The sequence below is a fragment of the Tenrec ecaudatus genome, chromosome 1, assembly GCF_050624435.1.
Source record: "Tenrec ecaudatus isolate mTenEca1 chromosome 1, mTenEca1.hap1, whole genome shotgun sequence".
NCBI classification, from domain to species: Eukaryota; Metazoa; Chordata; class Mammalia; order Afrosoricida; family Tenrecidae; genus Tenrec; species Tenrec ecaudatus.
Genome location: NC_134530.1, coordinates 148,733,389 through 148,758,687, shown reverse-complemented (window position 1 = coordinate 148,758,687; position 25,299 = coordinate 148,733,389). Strand labels below are relative to the sequence as shown.

Sequence of the window (25,299 nt, the reverse complement as noted above, 5' to 3'; positions counted from 1 at the left end):
ACTTCCTCAAGGGGAGGTTGTCAGGTGAGGAACGGTTGTCACATTTTCACTGGCATTTCTGGTGGTGGCACCCGGTGGAAAGTAGCAAACAGACTTCTGAACATTCTCTGGATGCTCTGGGAAGTTTTCACGGGAACGTCTTGCACTAAGCCCACCTAAGGAGAAGTCTGACATCCTGGCTGACTGGGGTGAAGCACAGAGTCTACAGGTATTTGCTAAGGGCTAACTTAATCATAGACCTTCATTCGCGGCCTCAATCTGTCTCATAGCCTGGCCTGTCCAACCCAGCTGTGGACCTCACTCTGGTGCCCTTTTAACATGACTGTGCGTGGAAACAGGGGACACTAACTGGAAATGTCCTCTTCTCAAAGGAATCCTTTGCAACCAGAACTGAAATGCACACGAAGGAGTAATGTTAAAAATTCAAATGCAGTAGCAAATCCTTAACCAGCTAAGCCTTTTCCATCTCAAATACAGGTCTTTCCAGGCACTCCATTCATTCAGCACTTAAACAGGGAGTGAGGATGCAACCCTGATGTCAAAAGAGTCAATGGTAGAGACCCTCCCAATTTTATAACTGCTCTCAAAAGATGCTACCAGAATTTTCCTTGTGAACATGATACCAGGAAACACTGAATCTGAGGAGAGGGAGAGAAAAGCGTGTGCTGAGCAGCAGAGGCAAGCCTCGTAAAGGCTGGTGTGTGACTGACAGGGTTCTGATGGGCAGCCTTTTTCTTGGGCTAACTCTTCTCCTCAACCAAACCTCCCCTGTCCCGGAGCCGGCAGTGTGATGCTCAGACCCTGTTCACCCAGTCTCACTCCAGGACATCTCTCCTATCGACGAGTCTGCGAGCTGGACAGGTTACCAGGAAGAATGCTTCAAGACTCAGCATTTACTGAGATTATTAACTAGCTTTTCAGTGAAGGATCAATTCTGGCTTTGCCCCATGACTGAGAATCTCAAGTACCTTGTATAAAATTCATCAACAACCTGAGCTTAATTTACCATTCAGACAGATAATTAATGAGCTTCAACACTCATTTCCTGCCACACATTAGCTGCTGTCATAATCTTACATTTTAATTGGGCTTTCTTTCCTATCTTGCTACTCAAGTAACTTAAATGTTTTTTCCTTTCCTTTCCTTTTTTTTTTTACCAAGAGACAGTGGTAAACAATTTTCTAAAAATTGATGATGCCAACAGCAGCAGCAACAACAAGCACAGCTAACGTTTACTGAAAGTCCAGACTGAGGGCCTGACAAGCCAGAGCCCTTTCATGCTCCCCATGTGACACAGGAGCACCCCATTTCCACAGGGGAAACGGGCCTGTGTAGGGCAAATGATTTGCCCAAGATTAGACAATACTAGTGACACTATCTTATATAGAAATCTAGTATATCTATGAGGTAGAGCCATAAAAATCAGTGCATTACTTAAAGAATTACAGGCCATCTAAATATATTTACATAATTCACAACATTTTCACCATGTTTCCTTAGTGCTTTGTTTTCTGGTGAACAGCAGACTCTCCCTTAATTTTAGTAGTGCTTGAAAAGGTATATCTTGATACTCCCTCAATGCAAGAACACTTTGTTCTATTAAACTGGCACTCCATGATGCTCACCTTCCTACACGATCACTGAAGACAAAATGGGCACATAAGAAAATGTGGTGAAGAAAGCTGATGGTGCTCGGCTATCAAAAGATATAGAATCTGGGGTCTTAAAGGCTTGAAGGTAAACAAGTGGCCCTCTGGCTCAGAAGCAACAAAGCCCCCATGAAAAAACACACCAGCCTGTGTGAATATGAGGTGTCGATGGGATCAGGTATCAGGCATCAAAGACAAAAAAATCAAATCATTGTGAATGAAGGGGAATACAGATTGGGGACCTAAGACCCATCTGTAGGCAACTGGACATCCTTTTACAGAAGGGTCTCTGGGAGGAGACGAGCCAGTCAGGGTGTGATGTAGCAACGATGAAACATATAACTTTCCTCTAGTTCCTAAATGCTTTCTCCCCGCCCACCCACTATCATGATCCCAATTCTACCTTACAAATCGACTAGACCAGAGGATGTACACTGGTACAGATATAAACTGGAAACACAGGGAATCCAGGACAGATGATCCCTTCAGGACCAGTGCTTAGAGTGGCGATACCGGGAGGGTGGGGTAGAAAGGGGAAACCAATTACAAGGATCTACATATAACCTCCTCCCTGGGGGCTGGACAACAGAAAAGTGGATGAAGGGAGACATATGACAAAATAATAATAATTTATAAATTATCAAGGGTTCATGAGGGAGGTAGGAGTGGGGCAGGAAGGGAAAAATGAGGAGTTGATACCAAGGGCTCAAGTAAAAAGCAAATGTTTTGAGAATGATGATGGCAACAAAAGTACAAATGTTCCCCCCCAACTCCCATGATCCGAATTCTACCTTGCAAGTCTGGATAGAGCAGAGGTTGTACAATGGTGCACATAGGAGCTGGAGGCACAGGGAATCCAGGGTGGATGATACCTTCAGGACCAGGGGTGTGAGGGGTGATGCTGGGAGAGTGGAGGGTGAGTGGGTTGGAAAGGGGGAATCGATTACAAGGATCTTCATGTGACTTCCTCCCTGGGGGATGGACGGCAGAGAAGGGGGGGAAGGGAGACTCCGGATAGGGCAAGATATGACAAAATAACAATCTGTGGATTATCAAGGGCTCATGAGGGGAGGGGAGTGGGGAGGGAGGGAGAAAAATGAGGACCTGATGCAAAGGGCTTAAGTGGAGAGAAAATGCTTTGAAAATGATTAGGGAAAAGAACGTACAGATGTGCTTTATACAATTGATGCATGTATATGTATGGATTGTGATAATAGTTGTATAAGCCACTAATAAAATGTTGTTTTTTTTAAAAAGTACAAATGTGCTTGACACAATGGATGTATGTATGGATTGTGATAGGAGTTATACGAGCCCCCAATAAAATGATTGAAAAAGAAGAAAAGGTGTATCTTGAATATAAAAGGTGGCTAGGAACCATCACATGGAGCGATAATCTTTTACTAGATTATTATTCTCAATGTAAGGCATTAGAATGACAATATGCTTACCCAAAATAATTATTTGGGGTGATACTGATTTCAAATAGTCTAACATGAAATCCTCTAAAAGCGTCTTTCTTTCATTTGTCTGACATAGGCCACAGAATCACTGGCAGTTCCAAGTCTCAGTGTTGCCATAGCAACTGCTTTTGGAAAATGGAAACTAGTATCAGTGAGCAGTGACCTGATATTATAGTAATAATTTATCCATGTCATAGAATCTTCTCCCTTTACCCATATGCGTTAATTTTGACAAGGTTTTTGCAAATTGGTTTGGCTGAAGATACTTTCTTGAAAGTGTTTTCCTTTTTCACTAAGATTTTCATGACCATTTCATCTAAAGGACCTCTCTAGCCAAGGCCACTGACTGCCACAGGCAACTGAACATTTCTATGTACAAAGATTTTTATCATTTGACTTAAAGAAAAGAACTTTCTCAGAGAAGCAAAATACATAAATACCAATTTTCCAGTTCTTGTTTTACATTTTTTGGATTTTATAATATATTTAAAGGTTATTATTTCTTAAATATAATTACAACATACAAATGCATATAAAACGAGCACTGACAAATTGTCATCGAGTGATGCTTATCTAGTCACTTCCCCCTCAGTATGGATTACGTCTCAGCATAAAGAAAACAAAAATCCTCACACCTGGACTGCTAAACAACATTGTGATAAATGGAGACAATGCAGTTGCCGAGGGTGCACATTGCTTGAAGCTTCAATGTACTGCATTGGGCAGGACCTCTTTAAAGGGTTAACAAAGCACAGTCCTCTGTGAGGACTAAGGTGCGGCCTGAGCCAAGCCATGGCGTTTTCAATCACCTCACATGCATATGAAAGCTGGATAATGACTAAGGAGCACTGCCAAGAACCCAGGCATTTAATCTTGAAATTATCGTGGACTGCCAAAAGAACACACAATTCTGTCCGGCAAGCAGGATAGTTAGAATGCTCCGTAAAAGCTATGAGAGTCTTATTGGTTTTTTCCCACATTCAGGGGTGACCAGTCCCTTGAAAAGGACATCTTGCGTGGGAAAGTATTGGGTCAGGGAAAGAGGGGCAGGCCCTCACACAGTGGTTGCAGCAATGGGCTCAAACATAGCAATGATTCATTATAAGGATGGTGCCGCATCTGTTGAATATAAGGTGGTTATGAGTTGGAACTGATTTGACAGTACCTCACAATACTTGTCACAAATATCAAGACTGGACAAATATTTAATTTGCTGGATCACAACAGTCTGAACATACTAAAGGCAATTCCTCCTTCATTGAGAGACCCTACACAGTGCCCTTTCCCAGATAAGAACTTTCTGTTGAACTCATTCAGGGTTTTTAGATACATTTTCAAAGGTCTTGATAAACTTTCTCACCTCAGAATGAAACATGTATAAAAGGCTAGGAGGGTGCTGCATCCTGGAATACAGCAATTGATAGTAAGTGACATGAAAGAACAATTGAAGGCATTTTTGGGTCAAGATGTTTCTCGTAATTTTGTTTGTATGTTCTCAATTGCTTCTAGCATTTAATTCATTTCTGGATACACAAAGACTCCTAATTTAAAAAACCTGTACCCACTGAGCTAATGAGACTTCTTTTAGGGATGAACCTGAAGCCTGAAAAAGCATGATTCACCTTACCTAATTTTGAATATATGGGAACTATTCACCACCCTAAAAAAGAAGTCTATGGGGCAATTTATATATAATCCCTAATTCGTGTCATAAGCCCCAGTGAGAGAGGATCAGAAAGGTGGAACTGCAGGAAGGACAACAGGACAGAGAAACCCCTTACCTCCTGGAGGTGGCTTGTTTTTGGAGGTAAGGATGACAAAGCCAAATCCCTCATTCTCTTTTCTTTGCAAAACAACATCATAGGCCTCCTGGGGCCTGGCCAGGCCCTCTGCTCGCTTCAGGCGGGGAGATCCATTCTGTGTTGAAATGAAGGCTTGAGAGTTGTCATCCTCGGATTGTTTCTCTAGGATAAACATGATCAGTTTGGGTATTTCTGGAGCATCGTAATGTGTGACAACCCAAATGCTTTTGTGCTAAGGCTTTCATAAGGAAATGCGGTTCCTGGTGACCTACAGAGCAGAAAAGCAGTCCCTTCTTGCAAGCTGTAGGCTCAGTGTGAGGCAGGCATGGACAGCAGTGGAGTCTCTGGAAATCCTTTCAATCAGTGGTTCTCCACCTTCCTAATGCCGAGACCCCCTAATACAGTTCCTCATGTGGTGGTGACCCCCAACCATAAAATTATTTTCGTTGCTACTTCATCACTGTAATTCTGCTACTGTTATGACTCATAATGTAAATATCTGATATGCAGGATGCATTTTCATTGTTACAAATTGAACATAATTAAAGCATAGTGATTAATCACACAAGCAATATGTAATTATATATTGTGAAATATTTATTTCTAATTACAAATAAATGAAACTTTGTCTTGAAGCATGAGTAACAGTCTTCATGCTGGGTACTTGTATCATCTGTGGGCGTATCTGCATGTGGGCAGGCCCACCTGGAGATGGATAGAGGAGCGGTATCTTGGTTCCTAAGACCATTGGAAATATGTGTTTTCCGATGGTCTTGGTTAACCCCTGTGAAAGGATCATTCGAGCCCGCCCCTCCAAAGGAGTCGCGGCCCGCAGCTTTAGACCCGCTGCCCTAAATGGACAAAGCTCCTCGATCTAATGTGAACCCTACAGGAAGCTTTTCAAAGTTTCCATGAAGGTTTGATAGGAAAAAAATATTCGTGGAATTGCTTTAGCTCCAAGGTTTTAAGACATTGAGGGGAAAAAAAATTGAACATGAGTACATAATGAGGCAGGGCACAGTAAAATTTCTTTTCTAATCAGTGTTCAGCATAAGTGAACAGAGTTGCCTGTGGTCAATGCCACTGGGAGGATGGGGCATCTGGGTGGAGCTGCTGGCTGGTTACAGGGCACCTGTAAGTTGGCCGTGTGAATAGGCTTTATCTGAAATCATGCTTTACAGTTTGCTTGTGGAGGAATTATGATGAGTTGCCATTAGTGGAACTCAATCACTTTTTTCTCTTCCCTGCTGGGCCACCAGCAAACTGTCCCCCTGAGCAGCAAATTCCCCAGGAAGTGAGAGGACCCCATGGGCTTTCCAGCAGGGGGCAGTAAGCCTGTACCTTTCTCCCCTGTTGAGAGACATCAGAATTTGAGAACTGACATAAGCTGGGCATACTTTGGGCTTTAATTTGGCACAAACCATCATCAACAACCACTTAAACACACTGCATCTGTAAGGTCTCTTTGGGCTTATAATCGCTAAAGAAATAATGCCACCAACTTCTAACTCTTAAGGAACTCGTGTGTGGTTAGAATGAATTAGCTAAATTAGTGCCCCCAATCTACTAACCCACCCAAGGGGAGGGTATTGTTTATATCTCCACAGGGAAAGAGGGACCAGACTTCAACCCAGTGCTCCAAGATGCCGGCGTGGAGTAGGGAACCAGTGGAGAGGTCTGGGGGGCCAGCCCCAATCCCAACTACTACTTGGACACCTGCCCCTCTCCCCAGAAGAATTTATTTCAAAGGACGGCATTGAATCTGCAGCTCTGGGAGAGGGACATATCTAATGGGAGCACATGGGAACAGATGAAAGGGGACGAGAGAGTGGAGCACATCCTGGCTCCGAGGCAAAACACTAAGGGGGTACAACGGAACAGCAAGGTAACGGAGCAGCGAGGGCCCCAGGGAATGCTGAAGGTGGACTTTGGGGCCAGGGCATGGTGCCCCAACAGACTGGACTGGAAAACACTCCTAAAGGCCAACAAACAGTCCTTGAACTAACTACAAACTTTCTTTCTTGTTGTGTTGTGTTTTTTGTCATTGGTTTGTTGTTGTTGTTGGATTGTTGTATATTGTTGTTTGGTATTGCTCTGTCTTGTTTTTGCGCATGTTATTATCTCTGTAGGTCTGTCTAAATAAGATAAACTGGATAAACAATCTGGAGAAAACAATGGGATCGACAGTTCCGGGGGGACATAGGAGAGGGGGAGGTGGGAGGAAAGGTAGTGGTGTTAACAAACCCAGGGATAAAGGAAGAAGTGATCCAAATCGGTGGTGAGGAGGGTGTAGGAGGCCTGGTAGGGTGTGATCAAGGGTAATGTAGCCAAAAGGAATTACTGAAACCCAAATGAAGATTGAGCATGATAGTGGGACAAGAAGAAAGTCAAAGGAAATAGAGGAAAGAGCTAGAAGGCAAAGGGTATTTATAGAGGTCTAAATAAAGGCATGTACACATGCAAATATATTCATACATGAGGATGGGGAAATAGATCAATGTGCATATATTTATAGGTTTAGTATTAAGGTAGCAGAAGGACACTGGGCCTCCACTCAAGTACTCCCTCAGTGCAAGAATACTTTCTTCCATTAAATTGGCATTCTATGATGCTCACCTCCCCGACACAACCGTTGACGACAAAGCGGGTGGATAAGCAAATATGGTGAAGAAAGCTGGTGGTGCCTGGCTATCAAAAGATATAGTGTCTGGGGTCTTAAAGGCTTGAAGGTAAACAAGTGGCCATCTAGCTCAGAAGCAACAAAGCCCACATGGAAGAAGCACATCAGCCTGTGTGATCATGAGGTGCCAAAGGGATCAGTTATCAGGCATCAAAAAACAAAAAATCATATCATTGTTTGTTCACTTCCATGATATGATTACTGAAGGCAAATGGGTGCATAAGCAAATGTGGCAAAAAAAAAGTTGATGGTCTCCAGCTATCAAAAGATATAGCGTCTGGGGCATTAAAAGCTTGAAGGTAAACAAGCAGCCATCTAGCTCAGAAGCAACAAAGCCCACATGGAAGAAGCACAACAGTAAGTGTGAACATGAGGTGTTGAAGGGATCATGTATCAGGCATCATTAGAACAAAATATCATATCACAGTGAATGAAGGGGGTTAGTGCGAAGTGGAGACCCAAAGCCCATTTGTAGGCCACTGGACATCCCCTTACAAAAGGGTCTCGGGGAGGAAACGAGCCATTCAGGGCATGATGTAACAGCGATGAAACATACAATTTTCCTCTAGTTCCTAAATGCTTCTCCCCCCCCCACCATTATCATAACCCCAATTCTACCTTACAAATCTGGCTAGACCAGATGTACACTGGTACAGATAGGAACCGGAAACCGAGGGAATCCAGGGTGGATGATCCCTTTAGGACCAGTGGTGTGAGTGGCAATACTAGGATAGTGGGTTGGAAAGGGGAACTGATTACAAGGATCTACATGTGGCCTCCTCCCTGGGGAACGGATGACAGAAAAGTGGGTGAAGGGAGATGTTGGACAGGGCAAGATATATCAAAACAATAATTTAAATGATCAAGGGTTCATGAGGGAGGGGGGAGGAGGGCAGGAGGGGAAAAATGAGGAGTTGATGCCAGGGGCTTAGGTAGAGAGCAAATGTTTTGAGAATGATGAGGGCAATGAATGTACAAATGTGCTTTCCACAATTGATGTATGTATGGATTGTGATAAGATTTGTATGAGCCCCTAATAAGACGATTAAAAAACATGCCCCCAATCATACTACCATAGAAGATCTTCCTTCTGACGGTGAGTAACACGTGGCCGTTTCGAGCAGCGGTTGTCATTAGGTCCAGGACTTGCTTGTGTGATTTCCCTTTAACCGGAATTCCATCAATGCACATCAGTTCATCAGCAGCACGGAGCCGGCCGTCCTTCTCAGCAGCACCCAGAGGAATGATGGCTCCAATATATATCTAATAAGATAACACAGTGCTTTTTCCCTGTCCCCGCCGAGCTGTGCGGAGGCGGAGGCTCCGGTGTGTTCAAGATTCGGTCCCACCCGTAACCTACCGCCATGGCCGAGGAAGGCATTGCTGCTGGAGGTGTAATGGATGTTAACACTGCATTACAAGAGGTGCTGAAGACCGCCCTCATCCACGATGGCCTAGCACGTGCAATCCGCAAAGCTGGCAAAGCCTTAGACAAGCGCCAAGCTCATCTTTGTGTGCTTGCATCCAACTGTGATGAGCCGATGTATGTCAAGTTGGTGGAGGCCCTATGTGCTGAACACCAGATCAACCTCATTAAGGTTGATGACAACAAGAAACTAGGAGAGTGGGTGGGCCTCTGCAAAATTGATAGAGAAGGAAAAACTCGGAAAGTGGTTGGTTGCAGTTGTGTGGTTGTTAAGGACTATGAGAAAGAATCTCAAGCCAAGGATGTTATTGAAGAATACTTTAAATGCAAAAAATGAGCAAATAAAACTTTGCTAATTGTTGTCCTGGTTAAAAAAAAAAAAAGATAACACAGCAAGGGTGGGTCTCAACAGTTTACCATCTGAGAGTTAAGGCCTTCCTGACTCTGAGCGACGTACTCAGCAGCAGATTACTGCAGTTCAGTAATGACAACACTCACCTCTTAAAGAGAAAAGCAAAGCAAAAATTCTCCCAAATGGCCCTTCAAATGACCATTCTACTGTGCATCCTTCATGATTCTCAACAGTGAGTACAAAGGAGGCAAAAAATATAGAGTGGCTCAGGACTTTGAAGAGTCCCACCCTCACTCCCTCAGCCACCCAACAAACAAAGGAAGCTGGAAAGTGCAGCTTTGTAGAGAAGCTAGGAAAAGTGCCACCAAGACGCTCAGTCTGTCTGCTGCCCTGGGCAAGGCTCCCTTCACACAGCAGCAGATGCAGAGCAGAAGCGAGTGCTCCAGGGTCTCCCCCCACTTGGGCCACAGTGCAAGCTCAGGACATGCGGCAGAGAAACCATTTTTGCTCCTCCTTTGTGAAGCAGTAAAGATTTTGAGGGCAGAGTGGCCTTGAGCTCGCGTGCACTATGTCAACAGATGGCAACGAGAATGGTACAATTAGGAACTTCAGAATGTTTGGGTTACGTTCAGGGATGCTGCAGTTTGACATTTAAGAAAAGAGAAAGGTTCTTCCTAAGTTGTTTGAGAGAAATTCTTAAAATGACTAAGGGAACACAATGAATCGCAGTGCATGAAGCAACAGTAAGAATTGACAAACCATCTGAACCAAATCCAAGTGGCTTACAGATACCTTATAAAGGGTAATTAATGGGTCTTGAGCTTTATTTGCCTAGGATGATTGTTGTAGTTCTAGCGAATAGGGCTATCTCTACTAAACATATTAAACATATCTCTACTAAACAAATTAAACGTGCTATCCAGAAATAGAAAGAGGACTATCATTAAAAAAGGAATATTGTATTCACTAAATTTCCAAGCTGATAGTAATGGCGTCTTTTTTTATGTTATGTAGCTGGCATGGGTTGTTTTGACCTACAGCAAATCAAGTTACTGAGGGACAATACAAACAGAAATGCAGTCTGCCTCCTACTGATGGGACGCTGAGAGAAAAAGATCACTTCAAGGAAACAAAAGAAAATAAATGCCATATCCCACCCCAAAGTCTCAGCAGGCAGAGCCCAGCCGCTAAGTGTTTGAACTTACTGACTGGTCAGGTCCATCTCCGCCTAGGACTCTGAAGCCAAACCCTGATTCTTGTTTCCGGAGAAAAACATCCAAATCTTTGGTGTTTGGTGCTAAGCAAAATGAAGAGGGAAAAAAAGAGAAAAAGAAATATCTGATTTACTTGAATTAAAGCAGATGAAAGCAAAACAAAGTTCAATATTTAATAAGGAACAAAGTTCAATATTTAATAAAGCAATATTAGAACCCAGTTCAATAAACTATAATCTCAGACTTCTTTGATAGGTGCAAGTGTACACTAAGGAAACACTACTGAAAAAGGGAAAAAAGAAAAAGCAACCATTGGTCTCTGTTTTGAGCTTTCTTTACACAGAATCTGCCCAGGATTGCTGAGGACCTCTACTTCCATGCTCTTCAGACTGGGCTGCCATTAACTCCTAATGCACTCAAGTCAACACCACCGTATCAGCTTCCCAACTATTCCGGTCATGCTCGACATTTCATAGGTACACCTCATCTAAGTTGACCCTTGGGCAAGGCACTTTAAATGCTAAGAAAAGAGAGGCCATAACATGGTTCCCCTTTCCCCCAATCCCACTCCTGAACCAATACCTTGGTCTCAGAAAAACATACCCCACAAAATGCTTACTAGGCTTTATTTAACAAGATGATAATATTTTTTAAGGGGAAACAACTAATAGCTAGCAGCTATTATTAGTATCACCATCTATTATTAGTACTATTATTATGGGGCTTACGTAAGTAATGGTACACAGCCAGTGACCAAGCTGAGATTTAAACTCAAGGAGATTTCCAGGGTTCAAGCTCTCTATCACACTCACCGGCCCACAATCAGAAAATTTACCTTTTGACAAAAATTTGACCTCTGGAAAAATATTAAGGCTACTTATAAATAAGAAACATTTTGCTAGAAAAGGAACAAACTATATAAAAAAGTAAGAAAGCTACTATATAACTTCCTGATAATGTTCTTTAGAAACAATTTCTTCTGATAAATGCTAATTCGAATCTTTGAACCTTAGTGATGAAGGGACTCATTAGTTTAAGTCATTTCTTTTACAACAAAGGGGCTCGCAGAGTCCCCCACAAACAAAGTGCCAGCCTGTGCACGGGAAGGATGCAGGAAGGGATTCTCCACAGGTTATGCCAACTGAAATCGCTCAAGGATGGTTTTCACCTTTCTAAATGTGGCCAAGGAACATCAAGGTAACCACTTGCAACTGGGTAAATAAGTAGTAAGTCAAATCTTTCATTGACTGTTTTTGAAAAACATATTTCATTGATACATGTATTTTCTAAGGCAGAGTTAGAACCATTCCTTAAAAACAAAAAAATGAAAAGAAACAAACCACAAACACCTCTTTAAATCTGAAATTTTACTTTTTTATCATTCACAGATAAATTGCAATTACTATGGAGCTTGTTAATTTGTCCTCTACATTCTCCTCTCATCTCAACTGGATTCCTCTAACGCATTTGTTCTTTGGTCTCCTTGCTTCCAATTGCACCCTCGTGATTCTCTGTCCTTCCTACTCCTGTCAGGAGACTCTCAACCACAAGTCCAGTTTCCCTCTAGGTGAAAGCATTCAGGAGCTCACCATCACTTAGCTCTCGCTCCCTCACACTGCCACATTCTGCACGTCACAGGCTCGCCTCTGGTTTCCTTGGCAGTCATACCAACCCAAACGAACTACTAACAGAACCCAGACCAGTGAAGGTCAACATGCAGAGGCTATTGTTTCGCTCTTTTCTTGCTGTCTTCTTCAGAATTGCTTCCTCATCTTTGAAGACTTCCTTAAATCTCTACTTCCTGTGCAAATCTCAGTACCTCTACTTCCTCCTACCCACGGCTCCTACTTTGGATCCCAACATAGCCAGTTGCTTCCTTATATCATTGCACCTACTAGGCTAACTTGCATTTATTTGAATACTTAATTGATCATATCTCTGCATTTTCTAGGTAGGTTTTATAAATGTTTTTTGGGTACAGGGCCTATACAGCCTATATATTTGTAAATATTCCAGTTACCTAGTATGGTGTCTGGTAGATGGCTGGCCCTTAACACCGTTTCTGAGAAAAGTAAATGAATGAATGTGAATGTCTACGGATGAAGCGCAGAGTGAGACAGTGATGGGAATGCAGGGGCCCTTTTTCAACACGGTTTTGAGAGATTGGAAAGGCCCAGTTTAAAAAGCCATCCAAATTTGTCTGGTTACCTGCTCTTCTGAAACATTCCACAGCTACTTACGTTTATCTTCATACAGAGTCTTAGATTTTAGGTAGACTTCAGAAGGATCCAGCTTCGGGGATCCTGCTCTGATAATGCTGGGTGGGAAAGGCAGAGGCTGGGGGACAGGCTCATTGATGGCCTCCAGGCTTCCTGAATGCTCCTTTTTATCAGTTTTCTGAAATGGAAAGGGTTTTACTTAGTATGCTAAGAAAGCAGATGCTTGTCTGAACGAGGGGTGTCAACTGATTATAGCTGTTGAGGTGGCTGGCCCGAGCCTTGGCCTTTTATAGTCTTACAGGCATGCCCCCACTTAGCTGTGAGTATTTGGCTAAAACATGTTTAACTTAAATTAGATAAAAAGTTTACAACGATGTGAACTGAAGGGGCCTTCACTAGTGCTATAAGCTTATGCAATCTTGCCCTTTTCTCTACTGACAAGAGGCAAACTGACTTTGAGAGAAGAAACAGGGACACAAAGCAAGGGATCACTTCTAAATAAAGCAGAAGGGGACTAAGAGGACTGCCTGAACACCACCCCCAATGCATCTGCTCCATTCTTAATAAGAGCCCAAAGTCAGAGTAACTTCCTAAAATTCTTCCTAAAGTTTCACCACTCAATTTAAGTTCTAGTGATGATGTTTAATGTGTTTTTAACACCTAAGAAAACGGAATAGGATGTGTTAACCCTAACTCTAATCCTGATTGGCCAATTCACATACGTGAAGGGAAAGTGTTCCACGCCAGGCACCTAGAGAAAGGGCAACAGAGCAGCAGAGTCTGGTCTTTTTCCTTTTCAGACATAACTTCCCCAAAAGACTAGCCAAATAAAATGACTCTTTTAATAAAAATTAAAAATGAAACCCAATCATTAAGAAAATAAAATATGGTAACTTGGCCTCTCCTTTTTCCCTATCAAAATAGATTTTTGAGAACAGTTTGTTACCGTATTCTGAGTCAGGAGGAGCTTGGACACATGTGAAATAAAGTAATTACAGCTGGCCAGCTGCTCCAGGGGAGAAAGAGGCTGTCTGCTCCTGAGAAGATTTCTGCTCTCGGAAACCCTAAGGAGCAGCTGGCTCTCTGTGGTCCTGTGGGCTTGCTGTGAGTTAGACCCGACTCGATGGCAGTGAGCTGGTTGTGGTTTACAGTGCCGAGGCACCGCGGAGGCGCAGGGAAGGAAGTTCCTTTAGTGCCCAGATTTGGTCAGATGGCAGAAAAGGTGAGAGCAGTCTCCTCGTCCTTCTCTCGACCATCCTAGGATCCTGCCAGTACTGGTCAGAGGTACACAGAGCCTTCCATCAGTTATAGGGCATTAATTGCTCACCATGGCTACAAAATTGGCACAAGGCAGAGGAGTTAAAATGATTTCCAGAGATGCACAGAAAAGGTGATGCAATTGTAACTAAATGAAGAAAAGATACTTTCTGATCACTGTGGATCTGGCATGGGACAACCAATTCTGTCAAAGGTCAGAAGCCAAGTGTCTAGTTCTTTCATCCATCAAACAAGTGATTTTGTATTCTCACTTGATAGGCTAGAAAGACTTAGTCCATTTAAAATCCGATGGTCTTTTCCTTAACAGCCTATGGGAGACCACTTTTGAACTGTGAGATAAAAGATCCCAAGTAGAACTAAATTAGACCTTCCTATGTAATTGTCTGTACAGTCCACATCGGCATAACTGGAAAGTTAAGTCATCACACACGTGTCCTTGGAGCTCTCTTCCCACAGCAGCACCAGATGGGACACCCCTCTTTAGCGCTTATGCTCTGTGTTGTGGTTGTGTGTGCTGCTGCGTCACCTCACAGGCACTCTGCGGAAAGCGGCTATTACAGGAGCAAATTACGAGGGTTTCTCTCGTGGACTCCTTGGTTAGAACAAACTGCTGATTTACCAGTTAGCAGCCTAGAGACTAATCATTGCCCCATGAGGGCTCCTTCGAGGTGATTCAGTTTTGAGAACAATGACAAAGCAGCTACCATTGCAGGTTTGCTGGCCTACTACTAAGAGCTGCAATTAGTCTGAAGTCTTGCTGAATCCAGATGTAAGCAGGTTACCTAAATATGTAGTTTCCATGACATGCTATGACACTCTCTGGTCTTTTCTCTGGGCAGCACTGAAAAGGTATAAGTTCATCAGCTGCCCTCGCATTTGAAGGGATTTCTGAAGGGCCCTTCCTTTAACTACTTGTACTGTTGCAACTCAGAACCACACAGAAAGCATTAAGATCCTTAAGTAGGCTCTCCGTTTTACTCTTTAGGACACTGTTTCCTACGTATGGGCGTTACTGTTCCTTGGGGGGGAGCTGGAGCGATCCAGTGGCTATAAAAGTAGATATTTACACTTTATCCTGGATTGCTTTCCCTAGACAGCTTAGAATAAATCACGTCTCCAATTCAAGGACAATCAAGGTTATGCTCCATCTTGAATCTAGGATCCACCCATCTTGTCACATGTGTACCCATAATCCCTCCTCTTCCTATTGTGTGTACACCCCTAGATCACCCCCCTCCCATTGCTGTATGGCCTATGGTATAACCCCTTTCTGTGACGTAGGTCGTTACCTGTAATCAGGGGGGCGTGTATATATAAACCTTGGTTAGAAATAAATCTACACACCCCCACTCTTTTCCCCTCCTGCACCTCCACGTGGGCCAGCAAGAAAGGCTGAAGTGAGCATGCTACTATGAAACATGTCTCGACTCCTTTATATAACTCTCTCTCCTATCTCTCTTATTCTCTATGACTTTACTATAATCTTTATATATTATAGCCGTACAATTGTACCTACTGGACCTGTATTATTTGTTAGGGGCTGGCTCCCCTGACAGTAGTTTAAAAAAATTATTAAAAGATCATTTTATTAGGGGATCATTCAACTCTTACCACAACCCCATACATCAATTATATCAAGCATATTTGTACATATCATTTTTTTCTAGACATTTACTTCCTATTGAGTCCTTGGTATCAGTTCCTCTTTTCTCACTCCCTCCCCCCCCACCCCACACTCTCGACTCCTTAATAAATGATAAATTACTGGCATCCTGGTTGACTCATCCCTTCCTTGTGACCCTTTTGTGAGGGGATATCCCATTGTCTACAGATGGGTTTTGGACCTCTGCTCTGAGTCCCCTCATTCTCAACAATATTTTGTTGTTGTTGTTTGATTTGGGTCTTCTGATGCCTGTTACCCTATCCCATTAACACCTCATGATTGCACAGGATGGTGTGCTGCTTCCATGTGGGCTTGTTGTTTCTGTGCTAGATGTCAGCTTGTTTATCTTTAAGCCTTTGTAAGACCCCCAACGCTACATCTTTTGACAGCAGGATACCGTCAGCTTTCTTCACCACATTTGTTTATGCACCCGTTTTGTCTTCAGCATTCATGCAGGGAGGGTGAGCATCACAGAATGCCAGGTTGTTAGAACAAAGTGTCCTTGCATTGAGGCAGGGCTTGAGCAGAGGCCCAAATCCATCCACTACCTCAGTGTATTGCCATATAAACATATGTACGTAGGCCAATACCTGTATTTTTATGAATTAATGTATTTACATTTGTATACAACTATGTTTATACCTCTAGTACAAAAGCTTTTAATTACAAAGGAGATACTGAGCAAATTTTTTTTTCCCTGAAAAGGGGACAGTAGGGCTAATATCAGTACATTTGGGAACCTAAGATTTAGGGGAAGGGATTACTGTTAGTAGGGGCCTCTAGTATTTCTTTAATAAAGATGACTAATCGGAAGAACACTAACTAGGAGATTTTTCTAGCCCACACACTCTTCTAGAGCTTCTGATCCAAGCTCAGGACAACGGATTTCTCTCAGTCCATAACTACTACCCCATGACTGCTCTAGAGCATGTAGCTGCTGTAACACAGGGGAGCAGAGTCTTTCTTGCTGAATGGCAGGGCCAGGAGAAGTGTGTGAGGACAAATGCATACCGAGGTAGTCTACTGTGCCAACCTGGCCAATAAACACATGTGGGGTTAACTGAAGGGCAGAGGGGTAAATGGCTCCGTGAGCCTCGCCTTTCAAGTTCTCAGGTCTCTTGCTTTGTGATGGTTGCACCAGGGTGCAGCTGCCTTAGCAGTTCCCTGCTTCAGCTGGCAAGGCTAATTTCCTACAAGACACCCCCAAGGAGAAGCCACATGGACCTACCCTGATGCAGCCCTTGGTGCTGGAGCACCCAGTGTGGAGACCCCTGCCAGCGCTGAGATGCTTACACATTCACTGACTCAACTTTCCTCCTGCAGTCGGCATGATTGCATCTGTTTTGTCAGATGGAGGAGGACTTTGTGGATTGATGTTGGACATATGGGTTAATTGGTTAATGTTGGACTTGTGGGCTTGGGCAGCACTGGGTTGGGATGTTTTCTTGATGTGCACTTAAACTTTATATAAAACTGTCTCTTATACATATGAGTTTCTGTGGATTTGTTTCTCTAAAGTACCCAGACTAACACACATACTCACCATTTTGGTAGCTTTAGTTGGTGAAGGAGGACCTTTGGAAAAAAATGAGTAAAGTTTTAGAAACAGAGAAACAATCCTAGATCACAAACATGCTTGTGTTAATAGTAAAACTAGCTTTAACTTTTAGTAGACTGGTAAATTTGGTATCTTAACACCTCCTGAGTGCTACACATTATATATAAGCGACCCCATTTAATTCTTATGACAATCTTAAGGCATATCTGTTCATACTTTATCTTGGCCCAAAGGTCAAGAAGTGGTATGTTCTTACCAGTTTATCGAAAAAGTCAACCAAGGCTCAAATAAAGTCAATTACTGTCTGAACCAGAGAATAAGTAAGCAGCAAGGCAGGAAATGGCCATCAAACTAGCTTGGCTTCAAACCCAGTCTGTTGTTATTTGCTGGAGCCCTGGATGACTACAGAGTGCACAAAAGGAATTCCAACTTACTCTGCTCACATTTTACCATGTCACCCAGAGAAGAAATAAATGGGGTCAAAATTATGAGAAGAAGGAAAAACACCCCAATGAAGTGAAGTGCTCACTTGCTTCAGAAAGGAGAAATAAAAGCCAGAGAGATAAAAGTATGAAGGGTTAAATTTCATCCTTTAAAACGGTAGTCATGCATAGGAAGGGATTTAAGGAAAGTCTATTAGAATGAAATTTGACAATTAGTCCTTGGAACTGGATTTTCAATATCTGGGAACAATTCAAGTCAGCTGATGACCTTGGAAAATAAGAATTAGATTTATCTCACATGAGCACTGTGGGGTTTAATGAACATTTATTAGTAGGACTAGAAGCTTAAGAGAAAAGCTTTATAAGCATAAGCTATTAAGATTACTTCTGCAGAACAGATTAGAGCACACCATCCCATAGCTCTCATCCACAGAGAGCCTCGCACTTTGAAAACACCTTTGGTGAGGTCCAGAGGTCCAGAGGACTACCACAGGCAGTTTAGAGAGTCCGTTTCTACTATTGTCATCAACAGAGACAGGATAGATTTCATTATAAGGATGACAGTCCTGTGACTCCTGATCAATAAAGCCATAGATCAGATTTTTAAGAGAATATAGAGGGAACTAAATCCACAATGGATATGCATGAAACCACTAATACTAGGAGGCAAAGAAAAAGAAACACAAAATCAGACACTGTTTATGGAAACAATTAGATAGAACCCTAAGAAAAAAAGCATACTAATTATCAGCTAAGCATGTTGGGAAAGGAGACATTCCAGCCTGGAAGGAAGGATAATTAACAGACATAAACGCTTGGACACTGCGGGTTCTTCCTTGTCGTGCTCTTACTCACCTCCTCTTAAGATGAGCAGAGGCACATCCGCACCCACAGGGAACTGCTTTAGCACTTCTACCACTTGGAGATGCGTTAAATTCTGCACATTTTGATGGTAGATCTCTTTAATGATATCCCCTTTCTGAAGGCCTTGACACCACTGGCTATCCAATATCATTTTCACCTTCTGTCCGGTTGGGCTGTCAGCAATTGCAAAACCAAAGCCTTTCGGGCCCTTAATCAGAGGAATAGTCACTAGTTCAGGCTGGGAGCTGCCCGAGGAGGCCATGGATGCCCTCTGCTCACTCACATCTGACGGTCCGTTGACACGATCACTGTTCAAGTTGTGTCCCAATTTTCCATTCTGGTCCAGAACCATTGCTCCTGGCTTAAAATCCTGAGTATTCATGCAAGTCTCTCCCTTAGTTAATGACTGTCCATTGATGACTGGGGTAGCAGCAACAATATCCACAACGGGATCTTCATTGTCATCAGGGAGTGGATAACCACGACACAAAGTGAGGTTGACATACTGATTGACAGGCACCAACTGAAACATCTGGACAACATCTGCATGAGTATGACCAAGGACACAGCTGCCATTGATGTCTACAATAACATCACCTGGTAAAAACAGAATCATGTTACAAAAAACTTTGGATCCCCAAATAAGTTACTTCCAAATTTAGTTTTTGGGGGGGCAAGGAGGAAAAAGGTCCTTTTATTTAGCATTTAAATTTAAACTACAGAACCCTCTTACTATGGATTAATTACAGAAAAAAATGAGATTTCCAACACACACACACACATCTGCTTTTTTGAGTTCCTTTCTAAGAGAGATATTTGACAAAAACTTAATAGAAAAAAATGGGATTAAAAAATAATGGAATTTTCCCAGGATTTTTGAAGCCTCTTATAATATTTAATTCATTCTTTTTTGAGAAATTCAGAGCTCAGGATTCAAAAATATCTATTTATAAATATTTCATAGAGATTTTGAGTTTATTTAAACCAGATTTCGAAAGGAGCAACACACACAACAACAACAAAACCCCAACACAAGCAAATGGCAATACTTTAAGACACTGAAAAGTTAAACCAATTCTTATCAAAGTTGGTTTTGCTCTCCTGAGTTTACTATAACCACTTGATTGAAGAATCGTTATCACATAATGTTCAATATCTGGATAGTTTTTAATGAGCCTTGGCTTAAAAAAATATATCTTCAGGTGTCACATTCATTTCCAAGGTCTCATTACTTAAGAGCTTATTTTCAAGTAAAATGGCATTATTTTTTCTGATTTCACTTAGTTTTAAAAAATCAACACACACAGTGTAAAAAACAGATATTAGGCTCTGGGAATTTATTTCATGGTCTGAAGAGATACAGAAGTTAGACTAATTCGAAATAAAAATTTGACCTTGTTTGGAAAAAGCCTGCAGAATTCTTATGGGTAGTTGGTATTGGTATGAAAATTAGGTTATAATAGCTTTAGACAAATTGGAATAATATTATAGAATCCTAGTAGGATATATAATAGCTAAGAGATATAGTTAGCAGGTAAATGCTAGAAAAATCTAACAAATGCTATGATACCACATATCGTTATGTCAGTGGAATACTAAAAATCTCTAGAAAGAAGCAATTAACAACCCACCCACCCCCACTGATTAGTCTTGAACCTCTTCTAGTCTCCTTGGCCACAAACACTGTCAGCCATATTGAAATATCTAACTGTTGACATGTAAAGACAACTTAACTTTAAACAATTCTGTTAAGAAGAGTAGCATGTGTTTCTTCAAAAGCCAGAAAGGCTAAGAAGCAAAACCACAAAACATGAAATTCTGCCTTGTTGAGCTGATTCCACCTTAGAGTGACCCTAAAGGGCAGAGCAGAGCTGCTTTATCGATATGGAAGCAGGCTGCCACATCCTGCTCCTGTGGACGGTCTCGTGGGTGGGAACCACCATCCTTTTGGTTGGCAGCTGAATGTTCTAACCACTATGGAACCAGGGTGCTTCGTAATTCATAACCCAGACATTCTATTTTACTAACAGCCAACAAGCCTAAGACTAAGGAAGCAAACAAAACAAAACTTGGGTGAACTGATGCACATAGCAATTTGTTTGGTATAATTATAAAAGTCTGAATGGATCACTTTTCAAATACAGGTTATATCACTCCAAACTCACTCACTGCCATCGAGTCGATGCCAATGCAGAGACTCGATAGGACAGGGTAAACTACACCTGTAGGGTTCAGAGGCTGAAACTCTTAAGGGGAGTAGAAAGACCCATCTTCCTCCCTTAGAGAAGCTAGAAATCTTGAACTGCTGACCTTGCAGTTAGCAGCTTACCATGTAACCACTACGTCACCAGGGCTCCGATTCTCTCTAGTACCACATAATCAAAGAAAATTGAGCAACCAAATAGTTTTCTGGGATATTAACAAATCCTTACCTTAGTACAGCTATGGAGTTATTTCAAAGTCTTATCTATGGAGGGTCACTAAGGGTCTGAATCAACTCAATGACAGTGGTATTTATAGGATAAATTACTTTAATCCAGGAGTCACCTTGTCCAGTTCATATAAGTTAGTATGACATACAAGGGGGCTTCAAAAAGTTCATGGAAAAACTGAATTTTAAGATAATGGAATCAAATATCTAGAAATGGTGATTATGATATACAAGGGGTTTAGTAATTGATTAATTTAACAATTGTCATCTTCATGCCAACTCATGCCAAGCACAATCCTGAACATTAACCTCATGGATACTATAACTCTACAATTGGTAGACAGTCAAATTAACACCCAGTCCCAGAATTAATTATTTTTTTGGAAGTCAAATGATAACTTGGCCCATCGTAAGGGGTGGTTGAATGGCAGTGCCCTCTTCTGTTACAATATTCCAGGTGTTTTTGTGTAGGCTGGATCTGCTAGCAGAGATGAGAGGCTCTGTAGGAGCGGATGGCCCCTTTCTCCGTTCGAAGGGCAATGATAATTTTTATAGGAAAAAAATTGATTTTGAAGCCCTTCATAGATAACTTAATATAAAACCCTCATTATTAGAAATTTTATTATAGTATCACTGTTCTTTAAATAATTCTGAAAAATACCATTGTCAGGGGGAAAAAAAGTTACCTGGTGCAATTTTCCCATCCTGAGCTGCGGGGCCGTCCTTTAGCACATGTTTCACTTGAAGGGGCTCATCAGGCCTGTCCCCACCAATAATGGTGAAGCCAAATCCCATTGTGCTTTTGTTTAGTGATGCACGAACAAGGACACCTTTAAGCTGGGATGGATCTCGAGTAAAGTGCGATTTCTCCATATCTGTGTCCAAGTGAAAAATGGAAATAACACCTATTACAAGGAACATAGTGCTCAAAATCAATCTTCGAGACAGTCCATACAACTTCAAATCTAATAAACTACAAAGGAAAGAAAATGAGAAAATATGGAATGTTCTTGAGCAGTTAGAATTGAAACTCCTAAAGGAAATCAGTGAGTAAAAAATAAAAGAAGAAAACTGGAAAGGAAATCAGAAAGTATTTAATACTATTAGATTAACAGCTAAAATGTAAGCTCCTAAATGAATTCATTTTGGGGGGAGGGGAAACCTTAGGTAATGAATCATTTTTTTCTGCAGATGACACAACCTTGCCTGCTAAAAACAAAAAGGATTTGAAACACTTAATGATGAAGAGCAGAGTTCAATCTTCAATATGGATTACATCTTTATATAAAGAATACAAAAAACCTCACAACTGGACCAGTAAGAAACATAATAAACAGAAAAATTTGAAGTTGTTAAGGATTCCATTTTACTTGGAAGCACAATCAACACTCATCAAATGATACACTGGCCCAATCTGGAACTATTTCTTTAAAGAGTTAGAAGGAGAGAGACCCCTGTGAAGACTACGGTGCACCTGCCGCAGGCCCTGAGACGGTCATCCGCTCCTGCGCGTGGGAAAGCAGACGGCTACAAGGAAGACCAAAGAAGAACGAGTACATGGTGGGCTAGGAGAAGAGGGAACAAACTTACCTTGGAAGAAGGAGAGCCAGAATGCTCTTTACGAGAAAAGATAGTGAGACTTTATCTCATGTACTTTAGATAGTTTCCACGGGGGTGGTCTTTACGGAAGCTGACCGACAGACCGTCCTATCTTTCTCCCACTGAGTTATTGATGGAGTCTAACTGCAAACCTTCTGAAGCGCAACTTGGTAAAGTAGAGAGTCCCTGGAGAAGGACATCATGCTGGGTAAAACAGAGGGGCACCGACAAACGAGGAAAGCCCTAGTGTCAAGATGGGTTGACACAGTGGCGGCAACAATAAGTTCACATGTGAGAACAATTGTGCAGATAGCGCAGGACGAGGCAGTGTTCTCTCCTGCTGTGCACAGGGCTACTGGGAGTCAGTAACCAACTCGACGGCACCTGACAGCAACAACAAGAAGTGACAAGGCCCTATGAAAACTCTAGATACCAAGACGTGGGTGAGCATCCTGGTTGGCAATACTCCATATGTATTTTCGCAAAACACTGTGGGAGAAGTTAGGGCTGTCCCTAGCTTCACTGGGAGAGGACAATTGGAACCTATGCTCTTGGAACCTCACCTGGATTCTGCTCCATGAATATCTTCCTTTGGATAATTTCAATCGGTGTCCTTTCCCTGCAATAAGCTGTCACTCTAAGGATAAGAGCTCTCAACGAGTCTGCGGGTCATGGTAGAGAGCCTGAAAGTGGTACTAGAGACATGAAGTTGCAGTGTGTGTCAGAGGGAGGTAGTGGTGGGGAGCGCCTTACACTGCAGTCGAATTTGAATCACATGGTAACTATTTTTAACAGTTTGAAGAACTGCCAGGATCTTCTCCACGTCGACTTTTCCAATTTATTTTTACACTAAGAATGTGTGAGGCTTCTAAGTTTTCCATATCACCAACACGCTCACATTGTGCCTTTTCAGTACAGCCGTTCTAAAGACATGGAGCAGCATCTCATGGTGGTTTCCATTTGCATTTCCTAATGGCGTTCACTGACAAGGCCAGACTGTCACAAACTCAGATACACTCAGAATGTGTCCTTTCTGTAGTTACTTGTTTACAGCTGCAAGTCTTTTTAGCAAAGGGCTCTAAGAAGTAGGTAGTCTAGCTTATTGCCAATTAGGAAAAAGTAATCCTTAGGGCTGCCACCTAGAGTTGTGCAGACTGTGCAAGAGGTGTAAGCGGCTCCCAGAATACAGGGCAGCCTGAAAATGCTGACACAGGCAGGTCTGCTGGAGAGTAAGTCCACCTTAATGGACATGTTCTCTCCAGATATGTATGATCTCTTATAGTAAACGCGTTAGAAATGTTTCTTTAAAAAAGACAACTATTTTTGGCTTCTAAAATAGAGGGCTATTTTATCCAACAGGTCAAGATGCCCCTCAGTCCTGCACCATCCTCGTAATCGCTGCAGTTTGAGCCCACTGCGTCACCATGTCAGTCCATGTCATTGAGGGTCTTTTTTCCACTGACCTGCTACTTTATCAAACATGATGTCCTTTTCCAGCAATTGGCTCTTCTTGATAACATGGTCAAATATGTGAGAAAAAGTCTTGCTATTCTTGCTTCTAAGGAACAGTCTGACTGTATTCCTTCCAACACAGATTTGATCAATTTTCTGACAGTTTTGGTACAGTTAATATTCTTCACCATATCATATTTCAAAGGTATCAATTCTTCTTCAGTCTTTCTTATTCACTGTGCAGCTTTCACATACACAAGAAGTGCTTGAAAATATCAATGGCTTTGGATAGATGCTGCTCCTCAAGATGATACCTTTGCTTTTTTAACCCGCAAAGGAAGTCTTTTGCAGTGGATTTACCCAATGCAATATGTCATTTAATTTTTTTGACTGCTATTTCTGTCAGTGTTGATTGTGGATGCAAGTAAAAATCAAATCATTGTCAACTTCAATCTTCTATTTAAAATGGTCCAGTTGTAAGGATTTTATTTTCTTTTTGTTGAAGTATAAATCACACTAAAGGCTTTGGTCTTCAAGTTCCCTTCACTTTCAGCAAGCAAAATTGTGTTATCTGGATTCTTCAGGTTCTTAATGAGTCTTCCTCCTATCATCATGTCACACTCTTGTTAATCGCATCCAGTTTCTCAGATTATTTGCTCAGCATACAGATTGAACAAATCAATCTTGATACGCACTTTTCCTGATTTCAAACCACACAGTGTCCTTTTGTTCTGTTAGGCTGACTGCTATGGGAGCATAAGTAAGTGTTCAGGAATTCCCATTCTTCACAAGGTTACCCATAATCCATTATGATCTAAACAGTCAAATGCCTTTACACAGTCAAGAAAACACAGGCGTTTCTGGTGTTCTCTGCTTTCAGCCAAGATCTCTCTGACGTCAGCACTGCTCTCCTTCATTCCTTGACTTCTGCAGTTTGAATTTCAGAACGTTCTCTTGATGTAGTATTCTAACCTTTAGAAACTATCTTCAGAAAAATTTTGCTTGCATGTGGTGCTGTTGGATTATTTTTCACATTCTATTGCAGAATGAAATTAGGACAAATATTGAGCCTTGGTGTGTAGTGGTTACATGCTGGGTTGTTAAATGTAAAGCCAGCAGTTTGAAACCACCAGCTGCTCTGCGAGAGAAAGACAGGGCGCTTTCTACTCCCATAAAGAGTTACGGTCTTGGAAACTCACAGGGGCC

At 42.0% G+C, this 25,299-nt stretch overlaps 2 protein-coding genes across 6 annotated transcripts in view; one reads left to right on the top strand and one right to left on the bottom strand.

The window, feature by feature from the left end:
* MAGI3 (membrane associated guanylate kinase, WW and PDZ domain containing 3) overlaps positions 1–25,299 on the bottom strand; it is a 261,291-nt gene that overhangs the window by 21,471 nt on the left and 214,521 nt on the right. For 4 of the 5 annotated variants that reach the window (XM_075559542.1, XM_075559534.1, XM_075559549.1 and 1 more), the window contains exons 9-15: positions 21,729–21,917; positions 18,603–19,208; positions 17,290–17,321; positions 12,827–12,983; positions 10,578–10,669; positions 8,665–8,857; positions 4,894–5,076 (exon numbers count right to left, since the gene is read on the bottom strand). In XM_075559542.1, coding sequence (XP_075415657.1) covers positions 4,894–5,076; positions 8,665–8,857; positions 10,578–10,669; positions 12,827–12,983; positions 17,290–17,321; positions 18,603–19,208; positions 21,729–21,917 — 1,452 coding nt within the window. The remainder of the gene's footprint in view (positions 1–4,893; positions 5,077–8,664; positions 8,858–10,577; positions 10,670–12,826; positions 12,984–17,289; positions 17,322–18,602; positions 19,209–21,728; positions 21,918–25,299) is intronic. The other variant, XM_075559539.1, reaches the window with a different exon arrangement.
* Positions 8,888–9,363, top strand: LOC142458565 (small ribosomal subunit protein eS12-like). Its single transcript, XM_075559556.1, has one exon. The coding sequence runs from the start codon at positions 8,959–8,961 to the stop codon at positions 9,355–9,357; it is 399 nt and encodes a 132-aa protein (XP_075415671.1). The 5' UTR covers positions 8,888–8,958; the 3' UTR covers positions 9,358–9,363.

Bases quoted from the DNA above. Each gene is read 5' to 3' on its own strand.
- LOC142458565 (XM_075559556.1), top strand. From the start codon at position 8,959: ATGGCCGAGGAAGGCATTGCTGCTGGAGGTGTAATGGATGTTAACACT.